This window comes from Diplotaxodon limnothrissa, linkage group LG10, assembly GCF_057381915.1.
Source record: "Diplotaxodon limnothrissa isolate DT_005_m linkage group LG10, D_limnothrissa_male_GT1.1, whole genome shotgun sequence".
Taxonomy (NCBI): domain Eukaryota; kingdom Metazoa; phylum Chordata; class Actinopteri; order Cichliformes; family Cichlidae; genus Diplotaxodon; species Diplotaxodon limnothrissa.
In genome coordinates, this window is record NC_140605.1 from 8,770,558 (window position 1) to 8,795,474 (window position 24,917).

The following is a 24,917-nucleotide window of genomic DNA, read 5'->3' on the forward strand; positions in this document are numbered from 1 at the left end:
CAGTAAAAGAGTAAAAGGATACGTGCACAACAAAAAAACACAGTGGAGCTCTATCAGTCATGGCCTGAGCCTTCCCAGAGCCCAGACCTCAACATAACTCAAGCAGTATGGGATCATCTTGGCAGAATGGACTAAAAAGCTCCCAACATTCAACAGAGATGTAATATAAGGTAAAAATCATTTAACCTTATATACTACAGTATACATTTGCAGATGTTTCAATGACTCACTGCTCTTATCTCTCATTTTCCAAGAGCTTTTTGCACAATACTGCAAGGTTGCAGGGATATATAGAAAGTGCACATATTTTAGAAGGAGAAATGACCAACATAATTTCTTGGTTGGCTTCTGCTCACGTGCCTGGATGTGATATCATGTGACATGGTCACTCAGTATGAGTGTTTCTTGCAAATTACAGCGAGTGTTGTTTTGGTTATTTGCGTGAGAAGACATTTAAACTTATGATCCGGAGAGGAGGGGCCCGAAAGAAGGCAGGGAGAGCTGTGGTCACGTGAGTCAAGTGGCCGCAAAACAAGCACATAAGTAGAGCAAAGTAATATTCAAAATAAAACCAAACGGCTAATTTAAACCGGTATTCACCACACAGCTTTGCCAACGTGACTTTATTTTGAAAAATTTATCAGCGGAAGTAGTGTGTCTCATTAAGTATAGAGTGACGCAACTACAAAGTAAAAATCTCCATTTTGAAAAAAGAAAAAAGGAATCGTCGGTAGGGGCGTGAGAGAAATATTTTATAGATAGTGGGGAAAAGGAGCAAAAGGTGTTGTTTTTTTTTTAAAAAAAAAGTGAGTTTTGTATGCGTCGAAAAGGTGTGGATACACGTTTTTTCTGCTGCTGAAATGGGAAACTGTCATACCGTTGGACCAAACGAGGCCCTTGTGGTTTCAGGTAACGTAAACGCTTCGTGGTCGATGTGTGTTTAGCTGCTTGGCGCTTCAGGGTCGCTGAAGTAGAAGAAACGAAAAAATGTTTAATATAGCCATTATACGAAAAGCAACTAATGGCTTTTATTGTGTGCATTATAAAATGGGAAATAACGTGACCTGTTATATCACGGTAAAATCACCATGTGAAGCACTAAAGCGGGCGACAGCCCCGCGATCCTTGCCTCTTTAGGAAATCAGACGCATCTCCATGTTTTCTTTTCCCACATGTTGACGGGAGTACATGTATCTGGACAGTTAGGTCGAAATTTGGTAATAAGTGGACGAGCCAGCGTGTGTATCTTTCTGTATTTTTCCCCAGATAATTTATATTCTAGGTCCGCCGATTTCCTCTGTTAATACTCTATTATTGCAGTATTTCATCCGATTGCAGTGACGCTTGTTCAAGTACGAATACTAGTTTGTCAAGCAGCCTTTAGATGGTTTTGGTTTCCGCTGTTTATATTTCGGTTTCTACATGTGTGCTCACGAGTCTGGCTTTATATGATCATTTTAGTAAGAGTCAAACAAGCGTAATGTAACAGGGTAGGAACAGGACCACACGAAGCTGGACTTGATGTTTATTTGCACTGGTGGCTCACTGGTACTCTTGGCCTACAGGACTACAGCAGGATTAATTGAATTATGAGAGAAGGGCTTGTGCACGCTCCCGGATTTGCAGACTGCGTCTGTCACCACTGATGTTTCTAATACCCATAACACAGGGTACACAGAATATAGTCCTTAAAATTTTAAAAGCTACTGGCCATGTAGAAAACAAAACAAATATTAGAACCAGATAATAATAATTTCATGCATTCGCTATTGATTGTTTGAGAATCCTACTGTAGGTTCAAACTACGGTTTGGGAACGTGTTGCAGGAAAGATGTCCAGCACGCCTCTGTAACTGAATCGTTAAGTGCCGTTTCCTGTCTGATTCTCTTGTGATGAACAAATAACAACTTTGGGATTTTCCATTGTGCAAAAATCAGCATGTAATTCATCACTTCGAGGAATGTTGTTTAAGAGCAAAGTTGAGTGGGTGTGAGTTGCACATTCTGATCCTATGACCCGATTAGTCTCGGATGTCGAAAAGAAATAGCTTTGCTGTTTACATGTTTAGGGGCCAAAACACAACGTACTTTTCATGGCCTCAATTGTATATTAATGCCACCATCTCTCCATAGTGTGATTTAGGATATGCATGGCTTTTTGTCAAGAAAACTGAAGCTGGTAAAGGATTATTTGTAGTTTTCCTAAAGTGTCATTTATTGACGTGATTTATTGACCTGTAGAATGAATGCATTAGCAGGATAGTTGTCGCTTCAGCATTCCTCCATAAAATCAGTATGTTGATAATCATGTGACCAGACCAGAGTTACTATAGTTTTGTTTTTTTCCAATTTAGTTTTTACTTTTATTCCATTTTTGACTTTTTAAATCAGTTTAGTTTCAGTTTGTTACCAGAGTGGATTTTTTTTTGTTTCAGTTCAGTTTTTATTGTGTGAAAATGTTTAGTTTTATTTTAGTTTAATTAGTTTCAGTGTTAGTTTTCGTCTGTTTAGTTATTATTGTATAAAGGGCATATGTCAGAGGCAAGAGGAAAATCAGTACAGGTATTACACTATTTTTTGAAAGTCGTTGACTTGCAGTCTTTTACACATCCAAAATATCAATAAACACAGCCAATGACTCGTGTAATAAAATCAATAATAAAAGATAATAGTAATAAAACATGTAATAACATTTTACTTAACTAAAAATTACTAAAACTAAGACTATTTCTCCCTATTTTTTCATTTTAGTTAGATTTAAACATTTACAAAATTGTTTTAGTTAGTTTTATTTTATTTTTTTATTTTTTTAAAAAGTCTAGTTTTTACTTTTTAAGTCAACTAAAATGTTTTTCACATCTAGTTCTAATTTTACTTTAGTTTTAAACTCTAAAAATTTTGACCTCTTGTTCAAATTTAATTTAAATTTAATTTTAAGGTTTTGAGGTAAGAAACAGTAATATTCAGGTAATGTGATGTCCTGTATTGCAGACAAACTTAGTTATGGTATCACAGTAGTCACAGTTTTACCAAGGATAGTGTGTACTTTTTCTGGTTTATGTACACAAGTGCTGCTGTTTCCTGTCAGATGTTAGTCAGTCAGGCAGCAAAGTGCCCTGTTGTTGGAAGCTTAAAGGCCTGCTGCGTCATAAAGGAAGAGGTCTGCTACAGACCTATAATTTCAGATGTTGAACGGTTTACTAAAAGTATTTGAGTTAGGGAAGTATGTGTTAATAAGGATAGTCTACTCCTGGCCATCCTCCCCTTTCTGTTATCATGTGACAGCTGAGAATGTCACACTAATCACTCATGATTACACCATGACGCTGAGGCTAGTGAAAGGGGCTGCCTAACCTAACTCAGTCTCATTTGGAAACTCTTGTCAGTGTCATTTTTAGAGGTTAGGAGGGTAATGGCTTATAAAATATTGAAAATAGTTTTATTGGTTCTGCAAACTTACTGATGAGGTGGCTCAACAGGTTATATTTAATTAAATGAACAACCGCTATCAGAGAAATCATGTCCCTTCATATTTTAGTCTCTGTTGTTTGGATCAATATTGAGATCTTACATTTTCAACATGGTTGCTGGATACATTTATATCTTCAAAACAAAAAAATGTATTTTTATGTAAATGTATTTTCTTGCTCTTAATAAAACATAAACTAACATTCAAGTGAACTAAACAGCAGCCTGGCAGAATTTGGACTTGGACTCTGGTGAGGCAAAATGAGAGAGGTTGTGCTGAAAGGCAAAACGAGAATTATTGCAAAACAGAATGCATCACAATAATGATGATTATTATTGCACAATTAAAACTGGATAATACGTTTTAATTGTCCTTGGAATCCACAGTTGTAATAATAACAAACCCATAAAAATAAGAAAGAATGGTTCCATGAGGCTGATGTATTTAAATGAGAGCTTGAGTGTTTCACCCTTTACCTGCTTTGTTTTGGAGAACCTTTCTCACGTAGCTGCTGTGGGTGATGTGGTTGGAAGATTGAGAGAAGGGTTTTTGGTTTTCTGTCTTAAAGCTACACATGATCCTGTTTAGAAACTGAGTGCAGAACAGAAAAGTGGGTCACTAATTGATCCTTTTCAAAACAGTGATACTAATTTCGGTTTGCATTAAATTTGCTTCTAGAGTTAGAAGTGTGCATTAGTATGAATTCGGGTGGTTTGTGCACAAAGTTTAAAAGAACCCAGACTGGATGTCATATTGAAAAAGTCACATACAACAGCATGTGACCTTTTGCTACATTGATTGCAGCCATGTGATGTGTTTTATATGCGTTGCTCCAAAGGTGGCTGCTGTGGCTCAGATCAGAAGACTTATGTCGTGGGAGGCTGGGCATGGGGCTGGTGGCTCGTCTCTGACATCCAGAGGTAAGATCTGTCTGTTCTAGCTTTAACCTGAACAAATGTGCTCACAAACTCAATCAGGAAACTTTTAAGATGAGGGTATCTGCAGGTCCCCACAAAAGGTTCTATAATACCTTTATGTCCTTATGGTCATGACTCAAGGTTTTTTAAGAGAACAAACACAAAAGATCTATGAACCATATGAAGAGCCATAATCAAGCAAGTTATGAGATCATTTATAAATATTCATGAATGGTAATAGTTGTATAGGATTTTTTTTTACAGGGTTTTGCTGTTCAGAGATCTTTTAAGTTAATAAATTCAAGAGTTAATTTGTTTTCCCACCTTACACTGTGAGTTAATCAGATAATTTCAACAAAGACATGGTGATGTAGTATACGTCTCCTGTTTATCTAATTGGATTATGTTTGGCTAGACCCCTTTTATTAGGGCACATGCCCCTGTAAGATCTCAGCTTTGCATTTTGAGTAACAAGGGCTTGTGTTTGGATTTTCAAATAGATAGACAGATATCTATCGGTCTGTCTGTCTGTTATATTTGTGCACAATAAGTAGTTGACTTAAGTCATTACTTTTGTTGTTCAGTTATGGTTATCATTAAGAGGAGAAGAGTGCAAATGTGCAATACTTTATCAGTTCAGTCTAGTTTCCTAATAGTTACGTGCAGGCTGTGATTTTTAGCCCTAAAACATACTGAGAATGTAGATATTTTATTAAGATTGCTATATTTTTACCTTTTAGCCATAAATTCCTCAGTAATTGTTAGTGATGCAGCAGTATTGCAGTGACAGTAGGCCAATAGTGAGTTAAGTAAAGTTAACAAGTAAAGATCATATAGATTTTTAAGTTTTCTTTGGTCTTGCTCTAAACAACTGTGTTGTCGACTTTGTATTAAAACAGAAGCACTAAAAGAGATTGTGTATGTCCTCATTACAGTAAGGATTTGGATCAGTTTGAAAGAATGATTGTTAACGGGTAATCATGTGACAATCTCAGATGATCTCTTGTGCAGTAATTCAAAAGTAATGTAATATGATGTAATGTAGTAATGTAATGAATTGCCTCTATAGGAAATAAATAATGTAATGCATTAATTATCAAAGATGAATAATATATATTGACATCAAATTATATGAAACTAAAAGTTAATAAAAAACTCAGTTTAATTTTGTGCAAGTCATTTTGTAACTTTATTTTATAACGTGTGTGTGTGTGTGTGTGTGCACACCTAAACATATTCCCATACATATACACACACACAAAACAGAAGACATTATTCAGAGTTTAATGATGAATAAATAAGCTATTTGTGGCTAATAGAAACGCTCTAATATTAGAAACTAGTGTTTAACAGATTAGTGAGAATTGCAGCTGAGTATAGTCTGCTTTTTTCCAGCCCCAATGAAGAAGCATTAGTGGAAAGACAAACAGATGTTTCATAATGATGATCTGAGGGAGAAGTACTAACAATATTTGTAAAACTACTGTAAACTGAAAATGAGCTAAACTCCTGTTCTGAAATAAAAGCCATCAAAGGAAATATAAACCTGCGAGAAGCTACTCACTAATGGTTTCATAATGAGCTACACCAAATTAAATTTGTGCCTCTTTGTTTCTCTGCCAGAAACCGAAAACAAGCTCTTTAGTTGGCTCTTGTTCATATATATTCCATATCAAGAAATAAAAACTGCTCCTTTTGTTTTTGTTCAGATGTCATATGCTGTATAGCATAATCCTGTAAAAAAGCAGCATTGATCATCTTGTCTGTGGAAGTCCTGATATTAACTATCTTTTGTTTGCCTGCCTCTTTATTTCAACTTTGCTAACTTGCTTTGCTTTGTGTCATATTGATCTTGCCCTTTCTCAGTCCTTGTGTGCCTCCTTCACACCCATTTCGCTATAAGTGCTGCTCATTGGCTCTAGTTGCTAGGAAACATAATGGTTTGACCTTAAAAACAAGATGCAAAAGTTGAAACATGTCTGGATTTATCTCCATTTAGAGTTAAGTAGTCTCAGGAATCCCTTCTTATATTTTTTAGTATTAATATTATTAAGAGCAGCAGGAAGGATCTTGTGCCACTCAGAGTAGTAGTCATCATGTCTGCTAACAGCCCTGTGTGCATAAGCCAGTAGCTGGACAGCATTATTATGGTGCTGGTGGTGGTGGAGGACTTCCTGCTTGTGATGCAGTAATCTTGTTAATGTTGAGTTGAGGCTCCTCACTCATTGATCCAGTTCTCTTGGAAAGAAAGGGAGGTGGAGCTGTTCAGCAGAGTCTCTGGTTCCCAGTGTTGCTGCAGTCATCCTCCCATGTCTTTGACTGAAACTGACCCAAACAACTTGGTATGAATGTGTGTATTTGTGATGCAAACGTAAAGGATCAAGGATCCTGTTAACACTGGCTTATAGGGCTGGGCGATATATCAAAAATTTATCGTTACCGAAATTTATGACTCTCATCGACGTCATTTTGCCCATGTCGGTAAATTCGGTATTTTAAAAAAAAGGAAAAGGCATGTGCAGGTTGGCGATGTTCATGTCCCTTTAAGACGCTGTGCTACGTTACAGACTTGACGGGGTGGAGTCACATGACTCTACTACCTTTTTATGCTGGGCAGACACTGTGCGATTTTTTTTCAGTCGCGCGATTCAGCTCCTGCTCAAACTGTACGATTGACTCGCAGGGGTTAGAAGTTCATAGGTCACGATGCAGGGTCTCACACTATACTGATGCTCTGATGCGACCTGAGTGCTCACACTGTGCGTCCATAAAATGAAGGTTATAACAGAAATTCTGTCGCTCGCTCTCTCTGTCTTTCACTCACACAGACACGCACACCACCACCATCAACTTTGCTAAATTGCTAATGAAAAACATTGATCAGGCAGCTGTGATTGAGCAGCAATGTAGATCCAACTATTTTCACGGTTGTTGTGGTCGTGATAATTTTGTGAGGCCACATCGAAAAGGCTCGGATGAGCTTTCCAAAGTTCTACAAGTTGTGCCTCCATCGCTTGTGTCCAGATCACACGCTGCACTGCCGTGCTGCGCCGTCTTTTTCGCTGACATTTGTGTTTGCGCGTGCGCAGTGTGACAAACTCACGACCAAGCGATTGATGATCGGGAGCTCGTCGTGAGGTGTCAATCGCTTCTCGTTACCCCACGTATACTATACGATGCATGACGCACGATGAAGGCCAAAATCGGGCCGATCGCCAAAACGGTCGCACGACTCAAAAATCGGCTCAAAATGGGCCAAAAATCGCACAGTGTAAGCCCAGCATAACAAGACGAGACACGGGTGAACAAATGGAGGACGATTTAAATGTTGAAGCAGCAGCGACGGAGGTAGAGCTGGTGGAGGAGGAAGAGGAGACGCTTGTTAACAAAAAAAAATGCATCATCAATTGTTTGGCAACATTTTGGATTCAACAAGGATGATATTGATCAAAAAATTGTTAAATGTAAACTCTGCAAAAAGACTGTTGCGTCAAGTCAAGGTAACACAACCAACCTCTTCCACCACCTGCAGCACAAGTTTTTGTTTAAGAGTTTATAGTTTTCACTAGTCACATGGCAGTGCTTAGTATTTATTATAGTTTTTTCTGTGTTCAATTGACATTTGTGTTTGTGACATTATTTGTTTACAAGTTATAGTACCTCAAGGCCTTAGCAGAGATAGGCCTTTGTCCATGATGGCATTACATTTGCACAATCATTGTTTACTTTGTGAATAGCCAATGTGAAACATATTTATTATTAAACTATTTTGTTTACAAGGGATACACATTTTTTAGAGAGCATGGTTACATATTGTATCCTACACTTTTTATTTTGTTCAGTTAATAAATCTTAACCACTAAAAGTACTTACTACTATTGTCTTCATTTATTTTCAGTGACATTTTACAGTCCTTTAAAGTGGTAATAATATAATTGCAATTAATAGGTCTAGGGGGAATAATATTATCAAAATAACTGGAGGAACTATGCTGCCTGCCACAGCCCCATTAAATGAAAAAAAAAAAACGTTTGTTTTTTTTGGCACTTGGGGTGGTTATCGTCCATTTATCGTTATCGAGGTTAACTGCTCAATTTATCGTGATATTGATTTTAGGCCATATCGCCCAGCCCTACTGGCTTGATTCCATTAGTGATGTTGTGTGTTATCACACTTCATTTAAATTGTTTATAACAGCGACTATGACAAAAATTATGGTTTTAAAAGCGGTATCATCAGCAGCACATCATATGTAAAACAGGCTTAAAACCAGCAAAGCAGAAGGGCAAGTTTTGTGTTTTGCCCTTTCTCTCTTTTCTCTGCCTCTTGACCTTCGCTACTGTTATTCCTAACAGCTGTTGTCCAACTTACTGTTTTGCCTTTGCTATCCCCGCTGCCTGCCTGCCTGCCTGCCTACGTAGAATGTCTCTGGAGGTTATGACCATCCTCTGTCGCTGTGAGAATATCGAAACCTCGGAGGGTGTACCCCTGGATGTGACAGGGGTGGCTCAGGTAATACATTTCAGAAGGCTGGGGGGGAAAAAAAAGAAAAAAAAAAGCAGTGGCTGGTGTTTGAGGCCGAAGGAAGACAAAAGGTGATGGTTCAGCTAATCGGCTAACATTGTCTGTGTGTTTTCATCCTCTTTTCTTCTTTCTTCTGCAGTCAGAGGAGACAGTCAGCTGTTAATAACTTTGCTGTAATGCTGTGCTCTGAGTCACCTTCAGCAACGGGGCCTCTAAATGAATGCTATAGAAATTAAAAAGAGGATATCAGAAGTCCAGAGACCAATCACAACTAATATAATAAGGCTAATTTTTAAATCAAATGCAACTCCTTAATGCAAAATCGATTGGATTGTGGATGGCATCTCATTTTGCTCCGTTGTTAGTGATCTGGAGTCCTTGGGTGAATGGTTTCACTTTGTCTTGTTTTTCTTTTCTTGTGTTCAGTCCCTTCCCCTCATTTGCTTTCCCTGAGATCATGTCAATTTTTATTTTATATTTTTCCACATTCTTCACAGGATAACGCTTGAGATTATGACCCTGCAGCCCAAGTGTGATGATGTAGAGACAGCGGAGGGTGTAGCTATTACTGTCACTGGGGTGGCTCAGGTAAATCACCACACATTTTTGGGACTCCCAGTTCAGATTTCACTAACCCCTCCCTCCCTCCCTTTCTCTGGCATCAGCCTCTAATCACAGCTGAGGTGGTATTTCATACAGGGGTCTCAAGTGCGTATGTGTAACATAATCTGACCAAGCTGGAGTCGAATTGACAATAGCACTGTGTCAAATGCTTCCTTATTTATTTTTGTAAAACCATAGGCAATATTATACAACTTCAGCTGGTATTCTGTGTCCGAGTCTTCAAACTTGATTTTCTGATTTGTAATTTGTCACCCCACTGCTCCCTGCAGCAGTACACCCCCACCAATTTTCTATGCTGATGATACAGTGTTATTTTCAGTCTTTCAGTGAATTAGCATGGCACACAAAAATGGGTCTATGAAAAGCCTAATTGGTGTTTTGTGGTCAATCTCAGTATATTATGTTATTTTGTATGCTGTTTATTTCTGCTTTTTTTTTTTTTTTTTTTTTTTTTTTTTTTTAATTATTCAGTTCTGGGTCTGTCACATTTTTGTTTAAAATTCACAGACGCTAAAGAATAACTTGGGTAGTCACAATACCAAAACATCTGAGAAGCAGTGTATCATATGTTGGATCCATATTATTGCACTAGGTGTCACTGGAATTTGCAGGGGAGTTTTTAAATAGTCATCTTCTTGCGCACCTCCAGACTTCTTCCAGTGCAGCTGCTATTCTCAGAGGCTCTGTGGGAATTGTGCTCTTAGCTTTTTCATTCGTGCCTCTTCAGTGTGCGCCCCGCACACCAGGTATAGCAGAATTGGCTCAGTTTGTCCCCACCATAACTTTTTTCTTTCTTCTGACCACTACTCATGCTATGGCCTTCAACTAGGTCGGAATTGTCTCCAGGACCCAGATTGACTACCTTTTCTTTTCAAATATTCATCTATTGCTATTATGTGCTGCTTTGTCTCACTCGCAGCATGACTACGTCATTTTTTTCTTCGTCTTCTGTTTTACTGGCAGTCGGCAACCCATTTAATTGGAGGAAGAAGAAGCCAGTTGCTTAGAGTACCAATCAGGGGAAACCAGATAATCTTCCATGACCCCTTGATCCCCTCATGGCACACCTATGTGCTGCAGCACAGTGGTTGGGAAACACTGCGATAGAGGACTCTAAATTATTGTGGATCATAATGCAGGCTCTTACTACCAGCCCAGATTTAGGCCTTACTGCCTGGCATGAACATTATAGATTCTTTCAAAGAAAAGTCCTCTTTAGTCTGTGGATCGTAGGACGAGTTCCACTTTTCAGTGGTCTGAGATGACAGTCATGTCAGTTTTACAGAAGTTGATGTTTTCTGTCTTAAACTACTTAAAGTCCTCATGAAAATGCAGACACACCTGAAATTTCTGTGTTTGATTTTTTTTTTTCAATTGTTCTGATGATGTAAATAATATTTGTAAAATGGTTAGAACAGGACCCCCAGGTACTGAGCTACCAATAGCAGCTGCAGTGTTCCAAAGGTGCCCAAGGAGACATGCTTCAAGGGTAAATTGTCCAGATTTATATAATCTCTATTTATTTATTCATACTTAGACCCCTGTGTTAAAACCACAGAGTCAACTTTTATTATAAGACACTTGCCTCACTCTATAACAAAGAAAAAACCTGAGCACTTTCCTGTTACACCATCCAGATGAACCAACAGAGATACCACATCAGATTTTGTTCATACCGTTTCAAATTAAGATAACACTGTATATATTGTTTTTTACCTTTATGCTTTGTGTGAAGAACTAAGGTGTGTTGCTTATGAAATCCATGAAGTGCTATAGAGAAAGTTACATTTTATTTATGTAATTAACACATTTTGAACTCTTAAAGAAATATAACGAAAGGAAAGACACCCAGCTGAACTAAAATGATCCATGTAGCAAACAAAAAATATTGTGAGCCGCCACCCTTATATCGCCTTTGGGCTTTTGGAGCCTTGACCTGACTTTTAAAAAATAATTGGGGAAAAAAAGCACTATGCTGCTAAAAAAAAGAAGAAAAATAGATATTTGCAAAATTCTGCCTAAATATGTATTTTACCAGGTTAAGATGTGTGGCGGGGCGTGGTCTGCAGCGCCGCTGAAAGGGAGGCGGACGCACCTGAGCGGCACCCGCAATCACGCCTCGCTGCCTTAACGTCTGTGCCATCTATGCTGTTGTTGGTGTGTGTCGGGCTGTGAGCTGAAAAGCTACAGCTGTATGCTACAGCAACCGTGTGTGAAAAGTGGTCAATAAAGAGATGCTGAAAAGCGTGTTCATGCAAACATCATCGGGTCTGCTGTGATATGTTTACAATGGGACTTCTGCTCCTGAACCTCTGCGCATATCCCATATGCGCACAGCGTCTGCAAATCGGGGCTGTACGAAGTCACTTTCATCTTTACGCAGGACTGTAAGCTGTCATCTATGAGGCGTGAGCGGTGTTTGTTTTTAACATAGTTCATGGTGGAGAACAGCTGCTGACATAATGTGGATCCGAAGATCCATAATTGGCCTACCTGGGGTTGAAAGTCTCGATAAATGCACGCCATTTCGGCAGGTATACCGGCTTCCGCGAGTGTGACGCTTATTTAGAGCGATAAAAAATAATAAAATATAATTTTATTTTTATATTTCAATATCACAGTAATCTTCCAATTTAGGAGTACAAGTTTAAAAAAAAGAACTAACATAAATAAAATACAGTTCAGCTAAATACTTCAAATTTATTTTCCCAAACCACGCCGAGCCGCAGTATAAGGACTAAAGAGCCGCAGGTTGCCGACCCCTGGCTTACACCATAGGTGCCCTCCTAAAAATCATACTGCACATCAGGATAACAGTGACTTCAGCGATACCAAGGCTACAAGACCGATAGTTCAGCATTGCCTCTACACGTGCCTGATGCTGATTGGCACTGTTTGTAGTGAAAATAGAAGCAAACTGTCTTATCCTCTGCAATTGTCTCTTTGTTACTAGAAGAAGAAATTGAGGAGTAGCGGGGCTACAGGCTGACTTTTTAACTAATAGCTTCTTTATGCCCTATGCCTTTTACGTAGCACCATTTAAATCAACATTTCACATTATTTTTGCTGTCTTAAATGTATTACTTAAAGCTACTTTCAGCTGCTCATTTATTCACAAGTGAAGGTTTTACTTGCAGAGCAGCATGTACAGGATTTTTCTTTCCCCAGTTTATGATGGTAAAAACTTATTGTTGACTCTTCACTCTAATCATTCTCTGCTTATTCAAACCAATTCTAACTGCGCCCTGGTGTGTCAGCTTATGGTAATTCAAAAATAGTAGAGAATATTTGCATTGGTGAACTAATTATTTCGTGTAACACAAAGCAAACCTCATAACCTCGCTTAAAGCAGTGCATGAAGTAAAGTAAGCACAATACTGCACAGCTGCTTTCATTCTGTCAGTCACATTAATGCCACAGATGCTGAAGTACAAATCAAAACCCATGTAGCCAGGCAGCGCTCCCTGGCCTTGGACTTTGCCTACAAACAGAGTCAAGACTCCAGAATGTCTTATTTTGCCTTGTAGATACTTTTTAAGCACAAATGTTGACTGAGTTCTAATTTGTAATAGAAAGCAATTATTTTGTGGATTTTCTGTTTAACAAAATGTACGTATCATCACAGTGTTTTGTGCATTTCCATATCTTGCTCTTAATTACTTCCTGAATTTTTTCTTTGCCCGCATGCCATTAGTTCTTTTGTTTGAATGATGACGCCTCATTATCAGTTCTCTGTTTTGACCACCATTTTGCCACTGTATGTTCCTCTTCTCTGTGTTTTTCTACATGTGTGCTGACAATGAGGCCACTGTCTGGAGTTGAAAACCCCCCCACTTTCACACAGTTTACTTCCAGCAGACTCATAATGGTGTCCGTCAGATTGGTCCAGTCTAAGCCAAAGCCACTGTGAAATTTGTGTCCCATGGTAACAGCAAAGTCTTTCCTAATTCAAAGAGACAAATGAATTAGACTTGGTGGGAGACATCCATTTAAAGGAAATGAGCAGAATTTCAATCTAGGATGTGCGTTTCATTTCTGTATTGAATTCTTCAATCATATTTTGCCTTGTTACTTTAGGTAGGACTGTTTTTGAATCCTTCGATAACTTAATAGTCAATTTGCACTGGAAGGACCTAACAAATTTTAAAAAACAAAACTGTCTACTGAGATTCTTTTCTGTACAGTCTGTGCATTTAGAGGAGGCAGGAGGAAGGGTGGTGTTACAAGTTGGAGTGGGGCTAGGTAGCAGATTTAGAGCTCAGGGCAACAAATGAAAATTGTTCAAGTCTTTATTCCAATGTCAGCCGTTGCACAGCGCCCCCTGCTGTCTGTTAGAGCTTTCCTTGGCTGTCTTGTGGCCTTTTCTGTTTTCTGGAAGTGACGACAGTCTTTCCTGACTTTGTGTTGCCCTTATTTCTGTTATGAGTGCATGTTGTAAAACATACCCGTGTGCAGACCTCTCGCCTAAGGACCCAGCTCACTCTTTTCTTTTCTTACAGCTCTGATGGACAACAATTTTATCCCAAACCTTTTTAACCCATTTTTTGATTACATGACTGTCTGTTTGTAAATGATCTCTCTTTCTATCACTGACTGTTTCTATCTTTTAAACCTCAGGTCAGTGACATTCATTTTTCTTTGTTTCTTTCTTGTTGTTTTTTTTTTTTTTAAATGTTACGTGTCCATCATATTTTTCTCCCCTGTTTATTTCTATATATTTGAATTAACCTGTGCAACATTGATGTGAAAATCTAAGTCCTTGCATTTAAGAAGAGCAAAAAATCTAAAAGCAGAATACTGACTTCATCTGACATTAGACGGCCATGTATTCTGTAAAAGCCATAATAACATTTCCAAAATACTTTTATTGAAAATGGAGAGATGCTGTAAAAAAATTATTTACTCCCTTCCCAATTTCTTAGATTTTTGCATCTGTATCGTGCTGACATGTTTCAGATCGGCAAACAAATTTTAATATTAGGCAAATATAACTCGAGAATGAGACAACATACGATTTTCAACCTGATACCAAAGGTCCATCTACTAAAAATCAGAGGTCAAGTTTTCTCAAAATCTTGTGAACGTAATAAATCGAGAATGATGTCACCTGTGATTTTCAAAATGATGAGAAAGGTGAATGTAGTAGGAGGCTGACGGGTAACACTGGCAGCCAGCAGCATTTTTAAATGATTTCATTTATTAAAGGAAAAAAGTTATCAAAACAACCTGGCCCTATCTGAAAAGTGTATCTCAGGGTAAGACAGGGTATCTTTGTCTAATATTGAAATTGGTTTTAACTGAAAAATGTTAAAATAAATAAATTAAATATTAATTAAATACATTTCACGGCATTGTATTTACTCTATAAATAAGTATATCAATTACAAGAAATTTGTTTAAATGAAATGTGAGTCGTGTGGATCGACTTTACCCAAAGGCAAACTAAGAACTGACTGTTGTTGAACATTTGTTTGGCCATGTCATTGATGGCTGACAGTTTTGGCTTCCTCTTTTAGGTGGGCTGACAGCATACAAGATGTTCTTCAAACATTTTGCTGATTACTATGTCCATAGTTCTTTTCATGTGTAAAAAGCATAATGACATGCATACATCCAACACACACTGGCATAATAATAATAATGATAACAATAATAACAATAACAATAATAACAACTGTTATTATTATTATTATTGATATTATTGTGAATTTTAGGCTTTGTAATTTCAGCTCTTTGCATTACTGATGCAATGAAGGTGAACAGAAAAAAAAATACATTCTAAGTAAAAGGATTTTAAAAAATCTTTGTATAATATTAAAAGCTAGTATGTGTTGTCCTTATGTGTGCCACACCTGTGTGTTGTGCCTGTCTTTGTGTATTCACAAACACAGGCACAATGAATGATGTTCTCTGTCCATGTTGGCGTTAGGTGAAGGTGATGACTGAAAAAGAACTGCTCGGTTATGCCTGCGAACAGTTCCTGGGAAAGTCAGTCATGGAGATCAAGAGTGTTATCCTGCAGACCCTAGAGGGTCACCTGCGTGCCATCCTTGGTGGGTAGCTTCTCCAAACCATATGGTGACTCTGTGGTGTTTTCCTGCTTTTTGTTCTTTTTGGTATCTGCGCCATATGACTATGACAGTGATTGGAGGATTTTTTTTTTTCCCCTCTTGACATATTGGCCCTATTTGTCAGTGTGTTTGGTTTTATTCAAATGTATTACAGGACCATGATTTTTGAGGCACTAAACACACTGACCGATCTTCCAGGCACGCTAACTGTTGAGCAGATTTACCAAGACAGAGACAAATTTGCCTCCTTGGTACGAGAGGTGGCAGCACCTGATGTTGGCCGCATGGGTATCGAGATTCTCAGCTTCACCATCAAGGTATAAGAAAGAGAACGTCAAGTTCATGTTATTCTGACTCTATTTTTCAAATATTTGTTTGTTTGCTTTTTAATTTCATTAGGTTAACTGCCTAGAACTGTGTACATTAGTGTTAACCTTTCTTCCTTAAAGGATGTATATGATAAAGTGGACTATCTGAGCTCGCTGGGTAAAACTCAGACAGCTGCAGTACAGAGGGATGCAGACATCGGAGTAGCAGAGGCAGAGAGAGATGCTGGCATTAGGGTAAGAAAAGCTTTAAGACGACGTTAAAACTTCTATCATCTATTGCTAATGGCTATTATTACATTAAGAAACCACCATACAGCACCTGATCCATCTCTCTGTCATTAGTTGTTGCACTCTGTCTTTTACAGGAAGCTGAATGTAAGAAAGAAATGATGGATGTCAAGTTCGTCGCAGACACCAAAATGGCTGACTCCAAAAGAGAGCTGGAAATGCAGAAAGCTTCTTTCAATCAGGAAGTGAACACAAAGGTATGAAGTTGTGTTTGTTGGGTTGAATGTGTCAGCAACAATTGTGAAAGTTTACCCTTTTAAAAAAAATTCCTGCTTCTGTAGAAAGCTGAGGCGCAACTGGCATATGAGCTGCAGGCAGCTAAAGAGCAACAGAAGATCCGTCTGGAGGAGATAGAAATTGAGGTGGTGCAGAGGAAAAAACAGATCAAAATTGAGGAAAAGGAGATTGAACGCACTGAAAAGGAGCTCATCGCTACTGTGAAGAGACCTGCCGAGGCAGAAGCCTACAAGATGCAGCAGCTGGCTGAAGGCCAGAAGTGAGTACTTTGCTGACAAATCCTCTTATCAGTCAAAAAGAAATCACTTTCAGTGAGAGGGGGAAAATGTTAAAGGGCTATTTCATTTATTTCTTAACTGAGACTGTCATAGCGGTTTGCTATATTTAAAGACATTTTTTTAACCATATAATGTTCAGTCTCTTTAGGCATAATTGAATAACTCACCACTATGTAAATAATGCTTTGTAGATGGAGGAAGTGTGCAAAATATGTAATACATATACATATATGTGGGCGATCGTGGCTCAAGAGTTGGGAGTTCGCCTTGTAATCGGAAGGTTGCCGGTTTGAGCCCCGGCTTGGACAGTCTCGGTCGTTGTGTCCTTGGGCAAGACACTTCACCCGTTGCCTACTGGTGGTGGTCAGAGGGCCCGGTGTCGCCAGTGTCCGGCAGCCTCGCCTCTGTCAGTGCGCCCCAGGGTGGCTGTGGCTACAATGTAGCTTGCCATCACCAGTGTGTGTGAATGGGTGGATGACTGGATATGTAAAGCGCTTTGGGGTCCTTAGGGACTAGTAAAGCGCTATATAAATACAGGCCATTTACCATATATGTAAAACATAATATGGGCTACTCTTGCTTGTGCTGTTATTGGTCCATCAGCCGGTCATGCAGAAGACAAAGTTATAACCTACAAGAATTGAACTGAACCTGAGTGTTAAAAACAGTGAAGTGTCCACTGCAGCCGCTGTTTCTACTTTTCATGCTGTATTTTGAATCTTTGAACATTTTTTTCACACTTCTCCCATTCCTATTGAAATCTGCTGTTGCTCCTTTCCCTAAAGCAGAGCAGCTGATTAGTTGGACAGTGGGCCCCAATCTTTATCAATATCTGAAATTATTGTGTTTTTCTAATGCTAAAAAAAATGCCACATTATAGCTCAGCACCCAAGAAACATCATAGTAATATTAATTATACTGCTATTTATTATTCATTCTCACATATACCACGTGTAATGTGTAATGCCTGTTTATGTCTGCATGTCAAAGGTCGTGTGTCTATTAGTAATGAGATATTGGTTATGTAAACCAATAAAGAATTATTTTGCTGTCCCTCTAACACTGATGTCTGTCAGGATAAAGAAGGTGCTGACAGCACAGGCAGAGGCTGAGAAGATCCGCTGTATTGGTGAGGCAGAGGCTGCCTCCATTGAAGCTGTGGGGAAGGCAGAAGCTGAGAAGATGAGGCTGAAAGCCGAAGCCTACCAGCAGTATGGCGATGCTGCCAAGACCGCCTTAGTCCTGGAGGCTCTACCCAAGGTTTGTGATACAGATTTAAAAACAGTTCCATTTGTGGATTTTTGTTTATTGTTTTTTGTTTGTTTGTTTTTTTACAGTGTCTACACCATAAGAGCTTTGAGTACCAAAGTGATTTTATGAACTTTTTCAGACTGTTTAGCAGATTGGACTAGCAGGTTGTCTGGTCTCTGTGATCAAGGTTATGACTTTTTCAGAGTGGACTGCTTGGATAGCAGGACAGCCTCTAATATTTTTGTTTCATCACAATTCAGTTATGAGGAAGAAATTGTAGACATATGGTTTCTGGGGTTTTTTTTCGTTGTGATATAAACCATTAACAAGCAGCTCAACTTCAGGATTAGTTTTAGAACAATTACACAATTATAACTAACATTTCTGTCTTACAAATGCTAGAAAAGCATTAATTGTCTCACATATACTGTCTTTCTCTGATAACTTTGAACATAGACTTTGTTAAACATTTAGCATTTTTACTGAACAGAGCTGCAAAGGGTTTGTTCTGTTTTTATCACATGATTACTGTCTTGGAAAAAAATAAATAAAAAAATCCGTCCTCAGTTATTGAAGGTCTCAAACTGGTATTCACACTGTTTTTTCCAGATTGCTGGTAAAGTGGCTGCACCTCTGTCCAAGACCAATGAGATTGTCATCCTGAGTGGAGAAGGCAGCCGTGTAACTGGTGAAGTGAACCGTCTATTAGCTGAACTCCCGGTCTCAGTCAATGCCCTCACTGGGGTGGATCTCACCAAGGTAAGAAGGCACTGTACTGTTCAGAGCTCTCTGCTGAATATGAAACATAGTACAGAGCTTTTTTTTTTTCTCCCCCTTCTGTCAATGAAAGTAATTACACAAACACACTTGCCATATGTTTATGATGGGTGTAGCCAATAAGGAAAAGTTAAACCACTAAGTAATCTGCGTTTTTAAGTGTTATAAGTTTTTCCGTCATACTTCGAGTTGCTGTCTGTCTCCATTGCAATCACTAATTGCCTTTTCAGGCAAACATATTTATGAATTATGACATTGGCTTGTTGGGTCCATAAGCCTGCAGTTAGATCCCGAGAGACTTAATCACCATATGTGGGTTTGTATTGAAAGGGCTTTGGTGCAGCAAAAAGTCACTTTTTTGTTTACTGCTATATGTCATCTTTATGGTTAGTTGTATATTTGGGTAATGATTGCTTATAAATAAAGAAAGTCTCTGAATACTTTTGGTTAGACATAAATATTTTTTCTCCCCATCTGCAAGCTGCAATTTCCATGCTGTCAGCTCATTATTCACTTCTTAAGAGACTTCCCAAAAATGTAGCACAGGAATGCTGTGCTGTTTAGGAACCGTCTGGGAAATCAAATGGAGAATTTCACCACCCACATATGAACAAACTCTGACAGTTATTACTAAACACTGAAACTCTTGTTGTGTAAATAAGCAACACTTTGTTAACACAGCCAGAGTTGTATTTTTAGCTTGTTCAGTGGCTCTCGAAATAAGAGAAATCAAGGCAGCTTTAAGAAGCAACAGATGCACTGTACTGTAGTTATTAACACTTTACATCCTTTTTAAAATTACTTTTGTTTATTCGTGTTACAGACACAATGAATATATTTGTAATGAATTCCTGGAGCAGGACCACACCTCATACATGCCCCTTCCAGTTCTCTGTCTATATATGAACCTCTGCACTGCACGCTGTTTGCACTCGTTTTCACGCCCCTCCCTCCCTTTTCCAATTCATTCTCATTAGTACATGAGGATCTGCCGCCGCCAGTCCCGACTGAGGCCTTGCCCAAACCGCAGCCTCAGTTCATGCTCACTCCATCTGCTAGTATCTACTAGAAATGCTGTCAAACTTAATTGAAGATGTGGTCTCAGCTAGTTAATTCTTTGTGACTACATTTTTTTGTAATTACAGAAAAATATTTTTAGACATACTCAAATTAAGTGTTCATATTTGATGTGTGAATCTGTACTGATGAGTTAAATGTCAGTGACTTCCTCTGAAACCTCATCATGTCTAAGGGAACAGTTGCTATGACAGATGAATATAATGTACAGCTGTGCTGTGTGAGCATGACAGATGTCTATTAAACACTGTTCCAATGTGCTAATCATTGTGATCACACAGATACCTCTGCTCCAGAAGATGACCACCCCACAGAGCCAAGCAGCCTTCTGATGAAGCAGGCCTGGGACTCGTTATTCTCAATCATTTGCTGTGTATCTGCCTCAAGCATGAAAACTTTGTTTAGCCCTTGACCCCTTATGCAACTGCCTTTGACCAGAAACACTTGACACCAAATCAGAGGTTTTTATATTTTTAAGAGGTTTTTAATTTTCTAAAGGAGAAAATAATGCGGCCTTACCTCTGAAAGATCAGATTGTTTGTATTTTCTGTTGTTTTTAGTTCTTGTTTTAAACACGGTCACCCTTAATATTCTGCACTAGTTAGCCAGGATTATATGCTGCAGTTCTTCGCAGTCCTACTAAATCCTTCATAGATTAAAAAAGTCCAGACGCAAAGTAGGCGAGAGAAATTCAGACACAGAGAACTAATCAGAATACTGTACTCCTCTCCAGAGCTTTCTAAGTTATGCCTGGAATTCAAGCATATGTTCCTGTCTGATGTGTTGACATTCATTGATGATTGGAAATGGAGCAATAGGTGCAGCTCCTGCCTCCTAATTACACAGTCATTCAGTGCTCAGTTGTTGAAGTAGTTTGCAGTAGACTGAACAGAGTGTGTAATTCCCTCTTTGCTTTTAAACAGACTTCTTAAAGATTAGTGTACTCACCGTGATTATATAGATACAATGACACGTTACCTGTTACCAGCCACTTGTATGATAAGGCTTACCTCGCAGGATGTTATGTTGTCTGTCTTCTTGCTCCTATGTGCAGTGCCTGTTCACCACTCAAGTGCCCAAACCAGACGAAAGCGGTTTGGCTTTAGTTGGATTTCTGTCTGACTGTATCACTGTTATAGATGAATGTTGTTAGTTCTATGCGTATACTGACAGCAGTGCTCCCGCTTCTCTTTTGTCACGTTTGGACATGTCAGCATAAAACAAAGCCATATTTGGAAATGATTAGCCCAACAGTGACCCTGCATGCCCACCAAGGCTACTGAACAGTTCTGTATTACCTCAAATGGCATGTGGTGGACATTCAGGGTCTGGGCTTTTTTTGTGTGTGTGTGTAATTTCTTTTGTCCTGTTCCCCCGCCTCAGATAAACTTAGTCTTGCTAACATATTTCCCAGATGTCACTTGTGTGATTGTGTTATTTGTAATTTAAGGAGAAACTCCACAGTGATGAAGGAAAAGCATCGTCACTCTGACCTCTGTGGGTTAAGTTCCCAGTGCACCCAGTCTGTAATGACAAAGCAGGAATGTTACAGTCAGTCACAAGTTGGGAAACAAGCAGGTGATTTGATGGTAAACGCTGTACGCAGTGTTTGTGCTCAGGTTTGTTCTCAGTTTGATGAAAGCAAAGTGAAGTTCATGTTGGGGTCTGAGCAGCTGGATCTGTAGCTGTTTCTGCTGCTGCATGTCAAAGAAAACATGATTTGTTTTCATGTCAGATTTCTACTGTAGTCTGTTACTGTGATAGAAAATGAAACATTTCTTTAAACATGTTCCGATCTTGGCAAGTTCTGCGCGACCTTGAGATGATAAACAATTAAGAGTTTCACAGGTTTAATCATTGCTTGTAGATTTGGTTACCCTGTTGTAAGGTTATATAAATTCATTCACCTTTATACAAAAGTCAGTGTTCAAAGTAATTGTTCAGTATCAGAAGTTTTGACATGTACTTGCAAGTTTCAACCTGTAGATGGCAGAATCTTAGCATGATTTGAGTCTCAGTGAGTCCTTTGTTGCTACATGTCCTAAATCTAAATGTTGTACTTTTGTACCATCCTTCTCTGCTTTCCCAAACCAGCTTATTGTGCACAGCTGGCCTGCCCACCTCTGAATTAATTTTGTGCCTCTCATAAACAATATTGTGAACATTCATTAACCACTTTTCCAAATCTGTGACCATAATGTTTTGGTTTTTTTTTAATTGCCAGTGATCATTTATCGTACTGTTTTTCTCCTCTGTGAAATAAACACCGTCCATGTGGCTCTTTTGGTCTGTGGCAAATTTCATCTTGTTTCTGTTTTTTCCCCACATTAATGTTACAGTTCCACCTGTTGTTAAAGTGTTGTATTTGTGCCTGAAACACAGTTATGGTGAACCTTTTGATGTTTAATGTTCCTACTGTGAGAAGCCGCTGTTTACCGATACAGGTCATTCAGACCTGTCAAAGATCAGCTGATAATGAATTCACTGTCCCGGTTTGAAGCCGGAGTGCAGATTTCACTGCAGTGTGGATGAGTGAGAGTCCTCATTTTAATTCAGCTGGACAGCAGATCACTGGCAGTTTTCTTCTTCACTCAGGCGCGACACTGCCTCTTACTGCTGGTCATACGGCCAAATGTGGCTGATCATGAAAATTTCCCAAATTTCACCAAAAGTACTCACTTAAAAGTAGAATGTCTTTTATTTTATGTCTGCTTCAGTCAGCAGGTAACGGAGGTGTTACATGCAAGTTACCGTTGAAAGTCATCATTGTAACATTCACCAACGGCACCATTTCTGTCTGCAGAAGACATTGTATCTGAACAAAATGGTTAACAACTTCTTGTTTGCATTGCTCCTTTTATTTAGACAGAATTCTGTACACAGTGCCTTTGTTGAATAATGTTGGTCTACTTAAATGTGCAGATAGTTGAATACCATTCATACACTCGGAAATACTGACGGGATGATTTGTTATACTTTTGTTTTAGATTGTTCAAACTCTATTATACCTGTACTTTAACATCTATCCTACTAATGTATATTGGAACACACACAAGTATGTATGTATGTATGTATTTAGATGATAAATGAAGCATTCTAGCATTATTCCTTTGTAACCTGGACCTCTTGAAGGTCATTCATTATTTTGGCCAGCAAATGTAGGATATGATACCTACATTTGCTTTGTCTTATCAATGTAGTGGCAACCTCTGAGTAGCATTTGAGAGGAGAATGACCAAACATTATGCCTTAACTCCTGTCTTCATGTGAAACATGTCCATCTGTCAGAGATAAATGTAACTTCTATAAAATGATATTGTGAATATATTTCTCATGGTCTTGGATCCAGCATGGCATTTTAAGCATGTGTCCATGTTATTCTGCGTTGTGTTCCACCCTCTAAATAAATGTTTTACCACTTACTGTTGACCTCACTGTCTCAGTTAAATTAGGAGGGTTTCATCTCACACTCAGTGCCATCTGCTGTATTAGTGACGCCTAGGGGGGGAAAAAGAAAAGTTAAGGAAATAAAGGATTTAGGATATTATTTAGATGAAAATTCATTAAAAGTGCAACACAATTACTATTATTGTTAACTTACAAGGTGTGACTGAATATTGAGATTATACAGAAATTTAAGCTTCTATGCAAACTGTAAAATGTAGCTAAAGTTACGTCAAATCAGATTTTAACAGTATTGTGCCCAAACGTTTGTTTGTGAGGGACAGCCAATCATGTCATGTCCACTTTAAGTCAGTTAATGGGGAGTTATTTTATGCAATTGTTTTAAGAGACACTGCTTTTGTTATTTGTCATTTAAAAAAAAAAAAAGCAGTCTGCGACAACAAAATATTTTTGGTGTTGGGACCTTACAATGCTGCCTGGCATTTTCCTTGACCTGTGTCAGTGTGTGTTGGTGGTAGTGGTGGGGCAGGTTACAAGTCTCTACAATTTTACGTAGTTTTCCAGGTCTAATCACATGATACATATAATTGTTGTGCAAATGGTCCTTACAGGATACATGGTCCTCATGTTTCTCAGTGGTCAGGTCCTTTTATACAGTAGGCTACTTGAACAAGCAAATACTCTTTAAAATAGATGGTTAAAGATAGAAGCTGTTTTCTGCTTGCCAGCCACTTACTCAACAAGCTTATCATTAACTGTTATAACTGTTTGTAGGTATTTTGCAACCCGCTGACATTAGTTTACTGACTTTGTTCACCACTCAGAATTCCTTCAGCTGCAAAAAATTAGAATTCTAATCTGTTATTTTTCTTCTTTAGATCTTTAGATATAATGAAGAGTTCATAATTAAATCAACTGACTGCAAGCATCAGACAGTCTGCTTTTGGACTACAGTTGCTGGGGCTGCCAGTCCAGGGCAAATGTGCAGTAGTTTTAAATCTAGACCATTTGTAAAGGATTTTCCCCACAGGGGGATCATTCATTTTAAATATATCATTTTATATAATTACCATTTGCCAGACTCATAGGCAACCACATCCTTTTCTCGGAAGGCTTAAGAAAGACTTAAGATCTCGGCACGATGACGCTACACATACCTCCATGTCTATCTCTAACTTCTAACTTCAGATCTTTACCACCTAATCTGGAAGCCCTGATTCTAACATCCTGAGGTGTGACAAATAAAGGTTTTATATTACCCATTTCTGTAGTTGCCTTTTCAAAAGGGATCTGATATTTATTTGTCCAAATGTCTGGTTAAAAAAAAAAAACTCCAGGGGATGTACTTCAAATCAAAGTACACAATGTAATAATAAAGACTGAAATCCTGCAAATTTGGACAAATGTGTAATTTTTATTTACATATCAAGCTCTGACTAAAATATCCTTCTCTAATGTGCGATGCTGTTAGATTAACTATGATGCAAATGACCATGTACAACAGTGCCGAGATAGAGCTAGTTCAACCAATCATATACATTCAGGTCAAAGGAGCTTGCAAAGAAAAGCGTCTGGACTTCTTTAAGTTACTTGAAGACGTTTCACCTCTCATCCGAGAAGCTTCTTCAGTTCTAAGGTCAAATGGTGGAGAGTCCCAGATATAAACCTAGT

General features: G+C 38.5%; 1 protein-coding gene across 2 annotated transcripts; it reads left to right on the forward strand.

Moving 5' to 3' along the window:
- The first annotated feature begins 709 nt into the window (after positions 1-709).
- LOC146623846 (flotillin-2a) lies at positions 710-23,381 on the forward strand. 2 transcript variants are annotated; one of them, XM_085364326.1, is made up of 11 exons: positions 710-909; positions 4,307-4,388; positions 9,407-9,497; positions 15,463-15,586; positions 15,803-15,921; positions 16,054-16,167; positions 16,299-16,418; positions 16,503-16,717; positions 17,813-17,996; positions 18,597-18,746; positions 20,123-23,381. In XM_085364326.1, exons 1-11 carry the CDS (start codon positions 861-863, stop codon positions 20,171-20,173), a joined length of 1,299 nt encoding a protein of 432 aa, XP_085220452.1. In that variant the 5' UTR covers positions 710-860; the 3' UTR covers positions 20,174-23,381. The 2 variants fall into 2 exon arrangements, with proteins under 2 accessions (XP_085220452.1, XP_085220453.1); XM_085364327.1 differs by lacking the exons at positions 710-909; positions 9,407-9,497 and having other exon boundaries at positions 4,342-4,388; positions 20,123-23,380.
- Positions 23,382-24,917: the final 1,536 nt, after the last annotated feature.